Source organism: Myxocyprinus asiaticus, chromosome 3 (genome assembly GCF_019703515.2).
Source record: "Myxocyprinus asiaticus isolate MX2 ecotype Aquarium Trade chromosome 3, UBuf_Myxa_2, whole genome shotgun sequence".
Taxonomy (NCBI): Eukaryota; Metazoa; Chordata; class Actinopteri; order Cypriniformes; family Catostomidae; genus Myxocyprinus; species Myxocyprinus asiaticus.
The window spans coordinates 54,554,740-54,568,538 of NC_059346.1; the positions used below are offsets into that span (position 1 = coordinate 54,554,740).

General features: G+C 36.8%; 1 protein-coding gene across 1 annotated transcript in view; it reads left to right on the plus strand.

Moving 5' to 3' along the window:
* LOC127424226 (atrial natriuretic peptide receptor 2-like) overlaps nucleotides 1–13,799 on the plus strand; it is a 120,120-nt gene that overhangs the window by 46,285 nt on the left and 60,036 nt on the right. The window contains exon 8 of the mRNA XM_051669218.1: nucleotides 8,781–8,901. Within this exon, the coding sequence (XP_051525178.1) occupies nucleotides 8,781–8,901 (121 nt within the window). The remainder of the gene's footprint in view (nucleotides 1–8,780; nucleotides 8,902–13,799) is intronic.

Here is a 13,799-nt window from a genome sequence, read left to right on the forward strand (position 1 = left end):
TAGTCAAATTTCAGCACTTTTAACATCTGTGATTAATTGCGATGAACTACAAAAAATGATGTGATTAATTTGCATTTAAAACTTTTAATCGACTGACAGCACTAGTTTTTACTATTAGAAACTTGTATTGTTTTATCTTTCATATGGAAGGTAATATGTGGAGTACCAAAAAAAGATTGTATATAAGGGTTAATCTGAAGAAGACCTGCTAGAACCTGCAGCTCTGGGTTAGTTACAGGAAGAGCTTCTATAGGTGCCAGAGTGAAATTTACATGATTGTTTTTGAGGCAAAAGCAGATAGTCTAAATATTTTACTGCTAGTTTCATTAGATCAGCAGTTATAAAAATAAATAAAAAATTAGCCTCTGCTGTTGACCCCATTGCCTCAGTTATGATTAAGATAATAATAATAATAAAAATAATAATATTAAATAATAGTATTCTTATTTATGCTAGTAATGTTAACTTATTAACTAATACTAGTATTATTATTATACTAAAAAGTACTAAATAGTAATTAACAAAACACTAAAACAAGTTATTAATATATAATATTTATATGTTACATTATAAAAATTATTATTTAAAAATGGTATTATAACAATTATATGAAAACGGAAACACCTTATTTTTGTCATGAAAAAATATTAAAGGAATATTCCAGGTTCAATACAAGTTAAGCTCTATTGACAGCATTTGTGGCATAATGTTGATTACCACAAAAATAATTTTGATTCGTCTCTCCTTTTCTTTAAAAAATCAGAAATTGAGGTTAAAGTGAGGCACTTAGAATGCAAGTGAATAGAGCCAATTTTTGGAGAGTTTAAACACAGAAATGTAAAGCTTATAATTTTATAAAAGCACTTACATTAATTCTTCTGTTAAAACTAATGTGTTATGTGAGCTATAAAGTTTAAATCGTCATTTTTACAGTCGTTTTAGGGTTTTAACGGTTACGGCGTTACGTCGTCATGGCAACAAAGTTGTAAAATTGGATATAACTAGACATAAAAGGTTAGCAAGTGATTATATCACACTAAAATCATGTTAACATGCATATTGTTTATGTCTTGTGGTTATACTTTTGAAACAGTGAGTATTTTAACGTTTACAGATTAGCCCCATTCACTTCCATTGTAAATGCCTCACTGTTACCTCAAATTTTGCTATTTTTTAAAGAAAAGGAGGGATGAGTCAAAATTAATTTTTGTGGTAATTAACATTGTGCCACAAATGCTGTCGATTGAGCTTAACTTATTGAACCTGATTATTCCTTTAACACAATTACAATTGATAATAATATATAAATAATAAGGCTAAACAATAAGGATTTTTTTTTTCTGCTGGGCTGTTTTTTTTTTTAGAGAGTAAGTTTAGTTTAGTTTTGTTTTGTTGTTTTTAGCAACATATTTTTATACAGTATATGTAAAAATTATAGTTTTCATTAAATGTTATGATGTAATTTACAGTGTAATTTTATGACAGTTTTAAATATATAAACAAACCTTTGCTGGTTTGGTTAGGGTTAGGTTAGGGCTAGGGGTATGACATAAGGTGCAATACATTACTGATTTGTTTATCATAAACTACGTTTCCATCCAAGGTTTTTTTGCGAAAAATGTTTTAGCGCATCAAAATAAAGCTGATGGAAATGCAAATTATCGCAAAATTTTCACAAGTGTCAGCATAATATTTTTCCGTTTAACTCTAGTGCATAAACTCTATGTCGATATTTCAGATGTCACGAGAAACTGGTTTGGAAACACTTTTGTCGAGAACAAAAAGTTTGGCATTAACGCAAATATGTAGTGTCACATGACAGAATTTACCCCAGTCATTAGCCTGTGATAATCATGACGACAAGGTATACATCCTTGAAATCCAATTTATTGTACGTGATTATGGATTTATCTTAACGGCATATAGATCCGATGCTGCAAACATGACACTTCCAGGAGTGCCAACACAAATATCTCATATCATGCACATCAACAAGTGCACAGAGAACATATTAATGGCCACTGTTTGTGATTAATTTAATCCATCCGTTTATTTATTAAAGTTGCTTTTACACACCATTCAAAATAATAGACGGCAGTCATGGAAGTAGCCCATAATGCAAAAAAATATATAATTTCTGTGCACAAAGATGTTTTAAATTAAATATAAATACACAATGCTAGAAGAAAAGCATCAGTGTGCTTTTTAGGAACACTAACATATAGCACAGTTCTATTAAATTATTGTTTAGCTTTTTAAAAAATGATGGCAAAATCCCCTGTATTAAATTAAATAAATTACCAAATTAATAAACCATTAAATAAAAGAATTAATTACCAAATGAAAAAAAAATAATATTGTTAGATCTATACTGTATATGCCTTTTCTTACACAAATTAAAATGACCCGTACCTTGTTCTGTAGACAAAACAAGTCAGCTGAATGACATTCTCAGAATGTTCTAGACTTGTTTCAAGAGTATAAACTATCAGAACTATTTGTCCAATGCTGAGTTCACTTCAATCTAATTTTAAATCTAACCCTCTTTACCTCTGATCGCGTTTGCTGAGCTTCTTCAGAAAATGTACATTGCATTATGACGCTAAAATTAATTTAGATGACAGTCAAGTTCAGTTGGTCCTAAAAGTTGCTGAAAAATATGCAGGAAATAATACAGTTGTGATGGCGATGCTTTAGATTACAGTAGATGATTGTTCAAAATAGCCTGTTGAATATCAGGAATATATCATATATGTAAACCCTGATATTACACCGCATCAGTTTTTCTTTAATAGCTGTGCACAAAGCATATATACATCGATGGATGATCCTTATACTAAGACTGAAAGTTTCCCCACTACTTGGTGCAGGTTGCCAGCTTGAACAGGGCCATGATGATTTGCTTTCGGGTCAGAACCGATGGTAACCTGCGAAAGGTGCAACATCAGGACCAGTATTACAGTCCTGTCAGAAGGGCAACTGCTCCCTTTTGATTGCAATTCCTCCTCTTCTGATTGCTTTTATTTGTGAAATTTACAGTAAGCTGGCTAATTTCAATGAATTGTCTCAATATTCTCCCCATTTTACCAAAACTTTGGAGGAAAAAAAAGTAGGGACATCTGTGAGGCAAAAGGTACACAATTAGCGATAAACACACATTTCTGTATGGAAACGGCCTAAGGGCAGATTTCTTTTGCGATAAACCAAAATTATGCGACAGTGTTTTTTTAAGGCATGACATCATCACGCACACTATTTTTATCGATAAAAGGCCATTTGAATGGAAACAGGCAGAAGATGGCAAATTTCCCAAACTTTTTTTTTACGCATTTTCACTTTGTCAGTAACAACATAGCGTGAAAAGTGGATGGAAACTAGGTTACTTTCGACCCATTCTAACTGATGCTTTTAAGATTGTATCTGAAGTCACTCTCATAATTCGTATTAAACCTGTTAGCCAGCTAGATAAAGTTACCTTGATTACATATTTAAATCAACACAACTTGCAACAACAATGTACAAGTTATCACAGAAAACCAAATATTTACATTTGCAAAGCATAAAAATGCATGTACATGGTTAACAAACGTAAAACACAGTGACAGCTGGCCTGACAGTGACAGTTACGTCAACTGTCCCCAAAATCTCTCACACCGTCCATGGGCCACCAGCCTCTCCTCAGTGTTGAACCCTGACTAATAAGTAAGATAATAATATAGATATGTGTAAAAAAATTAGCTCAAGTCTTGAAGGTATAGTAAAACACAGTCTATAATTTTTTAGTGTTGACTTTTTTCCTGTTTTATATATCATTATAAATCAGAGAGTACTACTGAATAGTCTGGAATGACATCTTGTGGAAAAAGAAATAGTAGAAGCTGACTCATGGGTTATATAAATGGGCTTATGCCCAGTATAGTCAACACTTTGAGACAAATATTGATGTTAGCTTTTCATGCCTACTAGAATAAATATTGCAGTTGCAGTTTAGGTAGACTTATTCTTGGACTTGTCATTCTCTCTCATCGGTTTGAAAACGTGTCCCTTAAATGGAAATTTTGTATAAGAACACCCACCCGCACATGCACATGCATGCATAAATCACACAAGGAATCGTATCAATAATCCTAATGTCCCAATAGACATAAAAGAAAGTATTGAATAGCAAGAATATAAGCTGATCATATGGAACGTATACCCAAAAAGGAAAACTATGTAATCATTTACTCACTTTCACCCTCAGGTAGAATGTTAGGAAGCTTCAATCACTTTTCACTTTGCTCATTGTACAAAGGTGCCTTGGGGTATGCGTATTAATTAGGTTATGTGGGGATAATGTCAAATAATCTTAACGTTTTAAAAATTGTCATTCTTGATGACCAATTCAAAAGCTCCAATAAATATTTCACATAATTAATTGGATAACTTGATCCATACATCAAACTTCAGTGCTGGATCACCAATTATAATAACATACACGATCAAAATAGAAACTTCTGCTCAAGAACTGGAGATGTTTCTTCTGCATTAGACACTTGCCTGATGAAAGCTATTTCAAAAAGTGGTGGGGACAAAATTGGCAAAGGCAAAAAGTATAAGGAACATGTCCCACCTATCCTGCCCATAAATGACGCCTATGCTTAAAGTAGATAACCAAAAAAAAAAAAAAAAAAATATATATATATATATATAAATAAATAACAGTTTACAGATCTCATGCAATTGATATTTTCTCTTTGCCCACCCAGCCAAATGTTTCTGGCTTCGCTACTGGCCTATAAACTTAGTAGCCTGCCAGGAACAACTTGGGGCACCTTTCTGCAATCGAGGTTAGGTCTAGGGTTTGGATAAGGGGTTATATTTGATGCTTATATTTGGGTTTAGGTTAGGGGTTTAATATAGGAAAAATTGTAATGAGGTTGTTCATTAGTTTGATTATTTTTCTCTATTGGAGTAAAAGTCATATGTTTTTGTATGAGCCAACATGTACTATTTCTTATGATTTTGCCATATCGTATTATTATTATTACGACTTGTCATAAGACCGGGTTGGGGAGACCACCTTGCTTTGCAAATAAGAGGAACCACTGATGGTTTTACTAATAAAAAGAATGATACAATAGAGCTTTTGTGGAGACTGACAATTAATAGTCAGCTTAAAAATGTATCAGTAAGGTCCACCACTAGTGAAAGCGCTTCTATTTGGCATTTTCCCTTCTGTATTTTTATTATTTAGATTATATACACACACTACTTTTTATATATATATATATATTAGACAAAACCTTCAGCAGACTTTCTCTTCAAAGGACATATTAATTGATCTTGTGGTTAAACCCTTACTGAGAGCCTTAGAAAACTGCTAAAAATACAACAAATATACTGTATGCACTTATAGTAAGCCACTTTGATTAGAAATCATCTACCAAGAGCTTCTATTTAAAAATGTAATATTCATAAGAGTTAACACAGCACACTCTGACCAGGGGCGGATTATGACTAGCAAGGGCCCCGGGGCCGGTTTTCCTTTAGGGCCCCCCGGTCCAATTATCTTTTAAAGTTGAGATCTACGCAATCGATTTTCATTGATTTAAGTCTCTTTCAGTACCTGTTCTGCTATTTACAGTCAGATTAATTCAAACACACAGCATGGATTAAATGTAACAAATTGTGTCTTCAGTGCCCAAATGCTTAATAAGTGTTATTAGAAGAAATGGTGATGTTTCACAGTGGTAAACTCTCGACTGTCCCAACTTTTTTAGAGCATGTTGCAATTATCTGATTTGAAATTACTGTACATACAAACAAACAAACAATGAAATTCACAAGGTAAAACATCATATTATATGTGTAGTTGTAGAGCTTTCAATATAGCAAAGGGTGATTATAATTTACAAATCACTCATTTTTGTTTTTATTAGCATTTTTCATACTGTCCCAACTTTTTCAGAATTGGGGTTGTAGTTAAACGTTATTGTTAATTTTACTTTATCAAAATCAGCAGCTATTTTGGAAATCTTTTTACAAGTCTTCTACTTCCAGAAGAGCTTGGAAACTTTCATCAGGTGGCGTTATAAAATTAAAGATTGGCTCAAAAATATAATTAGAAACAGGAAGGCAAAAGGGTCCTTTAAGAGGGCTGGGGGCCATCATAGTCACAGGGCCCAGTTGAGGGGCCCTTGTATAAGCTATGGGGCCCATATATTTAAGCATATACAAAATAAAAATAATTGTTTCAAAATTAAAGGGCCACGAGACCTTGGCTTGCAGCCCAGGGCCCCCCGGGCCCCTGGTAATCAAGGGCCCTTGGGCACTGGCCCCATTGGCCCGGTCCGTAATTCACCTATGACTCTGACTACATCAAATATGGTGCAACGGCTGCAAGCTTTCAATACAGGAAAAGGTAGTTTGGGTCTTTTTTCCTTTAGTTTACTGTATGGTTTATTCAGGATACGCATACAGCAGGGCCGTAAATCCAACTATCCCTCGCAACTCATCCAAACAGTTTCCAATCCACCACATTCCCTCAAGTCGACATTTCATGGATTTTCAGCATTTTAGAACAAGGATTTTCCTTTTGGCAAACAGCTGATCATAAATTTTTGAAGCTTGCTCTTTAGTATAAAGACCCTGCAGAGGTTTTTTCCACCTCTCCGTGTCCAGAATCTGGTCTACAAAAACAAATAATAGTGCTTGTTTTGGGGCTTACCAGGGTGGCTTTAAAGTAGAGTAAAAACCTTGTTGAAATGCAGACGCTGCAGTACTTACACTGCCATCTGGAAGTATTTTACACCTTTTAGATTGTTGTGGAATGTGTGGGGGTTGCAATTTTTTCACATTCTTTTTTTTTTTTAAGACCATTGAAACTTAAAGGGTTTGTTCATCCAGAAAAGAAAATTCTGTTAAAATTGAAAATGTATTCACTTTTATGTCATTTCAAACCTGTGTGACTTTCTTTCTTTTCAGTATGTTGTACTCTGTCATCATTCACTTTCAGTGCATCTTTTTCATCCAATGAATGTGGATGATGACTGAGGCTCCTTTTGAATGACCTCCTTTTGTGTTCCACAGAGTAAAGATAGTCGTGCATGTATGAAACAACAGAATGATGACAGAATTTACATTTTTGAGTGAACTATCCCTTTAAAGAAATAAAAAATGAAACTTCTCTCATTATTTACTCACCCTCATACCATCCCAGATGTGTATGACTTTCTTTCTTCAGCTGAACACAAACGAAGATTTTTAGAAGAATATATAATCTCTGTAGATCCATACAATGCAAGTGAATGGTGGCCAGAACTTTGAAACTCAAAACAGCATATAAAGGCAGCATAAAAGCTTTTTTTACTATGAATTCTCCTCCCTGCCCAGTAGGTGGCAATATGCACAAAAACAAAAGAAGATTTAAAAGATTTATAGTAAAAAAGGACTTAAATATTGATCTGTTTCTCACTCACACCTATCATATTACTTCTGAAGTTACAGATTTAATCACTGGAGTCTTAATGGATTACTTTTATGCTGTCTTTATGTGCTTTTTTGAGCTTCAACATTCTGGTCACCATTCACTTGCATTGTATGGACCAACAGAGCTGAGATGTTCTTCTAAAAATCTTTGTTTGTGTTCAGCAGAAGAAAAAAAATCATACACATCTGGGAAGGATGAGGGTGAGTAAATGATGAGAGAATTTATATTTTTGGGTGAACTATTCCTTTATTTATTCATTGATATCCTCCTTTAGCAACTCTTCGGCAACATCTCTGAAACATGTGGAGTTTCTGATGTGTACAAAACATAAGCAATCTTTTTCTGCGAATGGAAGCTGTTGAGAAATAGCAGGTCCTCAGAGAGCTCGTCCAGATGTGTTGATTCACTTGGACGCTGCCCATGTATTTATCCACATGGTTGGCTGCACTGCTTGGTTTACTTACAGTTAAAAATAATATGCTGAAAAGGGCACGACATCAGTGACCCTGAGATTGGCTTACATTTTATCGCCCCATCAGACTTCAAATCAGTCTGCTGCAAAAATAGTTTCCACCTTAGTTTAATCTTACATGGAGATGAACTTTTAGTGTAAGTGTTATTTAAACTAACTGTGCAAAATGAAACAGTACTGCCAAAACAATTTAGTGGTGTACTAAAACCTCTAACCCCTTAAACTTTGGCGCTAACTCGCCGTGCAATTGTGCGACTGGTTGAGGAGAGGTGTGCTCTTACTTTTCTTAGCAATCAGATGTATGAGTACAGTGAAACAGGAGAAAATAAAAACCTGATAGAGACTTGGTGGTGGGCTCTTTTAATTTTGGCCAGTAAGCAACAACCCAGAACACCCTAGGAAACACACAGCAATGCATTAACAAACAACCAGAGCACCTTAGCAACCACATAACACCCTGGTAACAAACAAGAACGTGTGATGATATCCTGGTGATGATATTTTGCATGAGCATGCACCACTCACATCTTCAAGATAACTCAAATTGTGTTTTTTGTTGAGGGCAGGTATTATGCTTTTTTTAAGCAAACAGATTAATGACTTTTGTCTGACAGACCATAAAAAAATATATAAATATAATATCATCGAGGGTGGGCAACCACCTACAGTAGAAAACACCCATTACACCCTAGCAACCACATAGCAACCATCCAGAACACTGAGTTTTTCATAAGCAAGAAGCTCTCACATTTTCAAAAAATTAAATAAAAATGTAGCAAAAGAGAGTTTTCTCTTTGCATTGGTCAGTGACTAATCAGATCACGTGCTCTTTTCTAGGAAACTAAAGTTGGAGAAGGAGTTAGCTGGAATGCTTTGGAGGATACGTTGGGAGGAACTGCAGTTTGAAAGCCCCAACAAATATCACAAACGCGCAGGCAGTCGTCTTACTCTTTCACAGGTAAAAGTGATTCTGGTATTCTAATATTTGGGATCAAGCTGCATGAAACTGATGTGTTTTCCAGTTGGCTACATTGAAACCAGATCTGAAATTCATTTTAAAAGTGCAAGGATCAAATCTATATTTAAAAGATGAAATGCGTATGAGTTTCTGTTTGTGTATTAACAATGTGGAATAAGAGGTTTCCTCCTGAGTCAGACCTTGTTCATATGGTTTTAATTTATCTCATAAAAATGCCTTCTTGGACTTGGCTGTAATACCTGGCACTGTTTTGCCATGTCCATTTAAAAAGGCATTCCTTGGGAATTACAATGATGGCTTAGTCTGTTATAGTCAAAAAAGGTAGCTACATTTAGTTAAAACCCCACAATATTTGCCACCTTTAGAAACAGAGAATATATACTGTATATATATATATATATATATATATATATATATATATATATATATATATATATATATTAGGCATGTAACAATACACAGATTTCATGATATGATACGATACGATTCATAGCCTCATGATACGATACAATACGAGCACCCACAAATGTTTCACTCAAACTTATTCAAGGATTCAACATAAATGTATTGTAAATCATAAATGCCACAACAGTGTCTGACATTGGCAACAAAAAGCAGACCTCTAAGTAACTTAACACTACTGCATTTATTTTGTTTGATTGTTGAGAAAAACTAATATGAACTCACAATTTTCATGTTTTTCTTGAGAAAATAAGTTTATCTTCACTCTAGTCATTTACTGTATATTTGCTTTTTGAATAAGCTATTTTTTGATAGTTATGACTCATAACTCACGAGCGTCTTGCTGTGCATGTCACGCTTAGTGTTGTCTGGGAGTGGCAGTTGTTAAATCCACCGATTTGCACGGTGATATCAGCGTAAATAAAACAACATGTTTGATGTACTGTAGCACCAGGATATGACGTTGCTTGGCAAATTTGACAAGCTGGACCGCTACAGATGACGTTTGCCATCGATCTTCTTGCCTGTGCACTGTAGATATGTTGCTCTGTTTTCCTGTGAGCGCTCAGTGCCGCCTCTCCGGGGAGAAGACTGTTCCGCAGCTCTCAATATTGCGCTGCTTGGTTTTAATTACACTATAATGTGTTTGTTTATGTATCATACGATACATATGGTATTGTGTAGTGAGCGTCATATCGTACGATACAATACGATATGATATATATATATTTATATATATATATATGTGTATATATATGTGTGTGTGTGTGTGTGTGTGTGTGTGTGTGTGTGTGTGTGTATATATATATATATATATATATATATATATATATATATATATATATATACACACATACTGTATTTAAAAAGTATATAAACATTTACATTAACTTTTTTGAAAAAGTTTGACGCATTTATTTTTCTTAATCGCGGTTTACACATTTACTGTTAATAAAGCATAAACCAGCATATACACTGGTCTGAGTCCAGAGTGAAACCTTCATGATGTGTCGATGTGTCACGATGAGTCATTAAACTGACGCACACATGACAATGACACACACAACAGAAATTCTGTGTCAGTGATCAAATGATGTTGAAATGCTATTTATTGTACAAAACAACCCAGATGGGACTTGTGACAGAAATAAGTACTTTACAGCCCATGTTATGTGCAATTTACTTACCACAGAAGCACGTCAAGTCTTAACTATCACAAAAAAGTTGTCTGCAGCGCTTTTCATGTGGAGTTCAAAGCTTGATGCTGGCGTTGACACCCTGACGCAAATCATGAACGTGGCTTTACGATTGCTGTAGCAAAGCAGATAGCCACAGTCTGCCAGCTGAATAATATTGTGGAGGATGAGAGTATAACAGGGTTCAATGAAAAGGAGGAGGCGGGAACTGGACGAAGCATCAAAGTAATGTTTTTAATAAACTTAAACACAAAGACACACAAATGTAACCGCATACAGGGCAGCTGCCTATAGCTCTCTCTCTCTCCCGAACTGCCGCGTCTCGTTGCACCTATCCCTCTCCTCGGCTGGCCTCGTGCGTAGTCACGGCCCGGCCCCGCCCTCCTCCTTGTCACACTCCTCCCTCCTTTGCCTCAGGCCGGGGAACCCCGAGCATGACGTACATCCCCCACCCCCCCTTTCGGGACCTGGGAGGGAGACAAGGGGAGGGTAAAAACAAAACAACAAAAAAACGAGAGGGAAAGGCCAACGCGGAGCGACAGTGAGAGAGAGAGAGGAAAAAAGTACTCGCCAGTTCCCAGACACGCCGTCGCCTGGTCCTCGATCACTCCTCCACCCTCTGGCGGACAACAGCTGCTCCTCCCCGGGTGGACCGGAGCCAGTCCTCCGACCCCTGGCGGATGGAACGCCCCTTCCCGTTTCGGGAACTGGTAGGGAACTCTTCTGGCCCTGGCAGCGGCTCTACCGCTCCAGGCGGTCGGCAGCAAGCCCCTCCTCCCCTCGCAGACGGTGGCCGTTCTTCCGACCCCGCCGCACTTTGGCGGCCGGTAGGGAGCTCCTCCACCCCTGGCAGCAGCCCCCCCTCTCCAGGCGGCCGGCAGTGAGCCCCTCCTCCCCTTGCGGATGGTGGCCATTCCTCCATTTCCAGGCAGCCGGTAGCAACTCCTCAACCCCCGGCGGATGGCCGCGGCTGCTCCTTTGGGGTGGATGGTAGTGGTGAGGACTCTACGATGGTGCATCCCTCCTCCTTCCCGGGCTTTGGCACCAATGTAACAGGGTTCAATGGAAAGGAGGAGGCGGGAACCGGACGAAGCATCAAAGTAATGTTTTTAATAAACTTAAACACAAAGACACACAAACGTAACCACATACAGGCCAGCTGCCTGTAGCTCTCTCTCTCCTGAACTGCCGCATCTCGTTGCACCTATCCCTCTCCATGGCTGATTAGCCCGATTGGCCCTCCTCCTTGTCACACTCCTCCCTCCTTTGCCTCAGGCCGGGGAACCCCTTCCTTGCCTTCCCTGCCCTTCTCTATGTCACAGAGAGTTTAAGGGATTTAATGCCCATAAAAATAAATATGCAACCCATAGGGACTAGTTCATTTATGTAGTCATCCTCCCAGGAGCCTGGGTAGCTCAGCAAGTAAAGACTCTGACTACCACACCTGGAGTCGCAAGTTCGAATCCAGGATGTGCTGAGTGACTCCAGCTGGTCTCCTAAGGTTCCTAGGGTGGGTAGAGTCACTTTGGGTTACCCTCCTCATGGTCACTATAATGTGGTTCTTGCTCTCGGTGGGGCACGTGGTGAGTTGTGCATGGATGCCGCGGAGAATAGCGTGAGCCTCCACATGCGCTAGGTCTCTGCGGTTATGCGCTCAACAAGCCATGTTATAAGATACGCGGATTGACGGTCTCAGATACGGAGGCAACTGAGATTCATACTCCGCCACCCGGATTGAGGCAAGTCACTACGCCACCACGAGGACCTAGAGCGCATTGGGAAATTATATAGAGAATCAAATTTCACTACTTTCAAAATCTGCGATTAATCGCGATTAACTATGAAAAAGTATGCGATTAATCATGATTTTAAAAAATTATCGACTCACAGCACTAATATATATATATATATATATATATATATATATATAGTATATATACAGTATTTATTCTCTGTATATATTTATATTTTTCTTAAATTTCATAACATTTGAGATAGATGGATAGATGGATAGATGAATGGATGGATGTATAAGAGACAGAAAAAAGAAAGACAATAAAAGACAATAGGCTAACAGGTTTGCTAATTCTTGCAATTCTGATTCTGCTCAAGTGCCAACATAGTCCAAATATGACTCTCCCTCTTGGATTTCTCTGAGGTTATATAAAAATATATAACCTTCTTGGAGATTAAATACAATAAATGGAACAGAGGAACACAGGAAATCTTTCTAGTTTTACACATTCTTGACTGATATCCAGTTGGTTTGTTGAAGATGGCTTACCTTTGCAGTAGCAGACTCATATTAACCGCTTGTTTAAAAAATCTCTAATCTGGCCGTCTGGTCTTCTACCTTGTTCCATCCTCTCGTGCATCATGCTCTGCTTTAGATTATTAGCAGACTTATAGTTTCCTAGTTAACACACTCTCTCTCTCTCACACACACACACACACACACACACACACAAATGAATAGACATATACAGTGGCTTTTATTACTTTTTTGGCGTCATACTTGGAACATACATTTTGAAGGCCAATGAATTTTCCAGGCTGCAGTATACAGTATTACACACTTTGGAATCACTTTCCAAAGTGTTCCACATCATTGAATTGAATGTGTGATTCATTCTACTCTTCTCATGTTATTAAAATTAAGCTTTTATTGCTTTCTACTCCTTATACAATTATTTCAAATTTTTAAAGTGTTCCTTATTTATATTCAGAGTTTTAATCAGTATTTTATTACACTGTGACTCAATCAAGCCAACGTCAGTTTTATAGCCTTTTGTAAAATAAACGTTTTTGTGAAAGGTTAAAATTCATATATCAGATCTTTTTGGTGTATTTTAGTCATCTAAAATGCAGTGGGTTCCATAAATCTGAAAATCTGGCATTAAACCTCCAAACAAACACAGTTTTGTTATAAATAAAAGTTGATTATATAAATTGAATAAAAGAAGAAATATTTAAGAATCGGCACAATTTCTAGGTCACTAATCAAATGTAAGCAAATTTGTGTCATTGACAGTGTTAACTCCAGATTTTATTGCTTCTATTTAAGCATACAAGGCACTCTTTGGAACATTCTCAAATCATGCTGGATAACATGGAGAACATCATGAGATTACATAAAATTTTGCACAAACTTGGACTCCATGCCAGTTTGAGTGCATGCTGTTATTAAAAAAAAAGGCGACACACTAAATACTAAGAAAT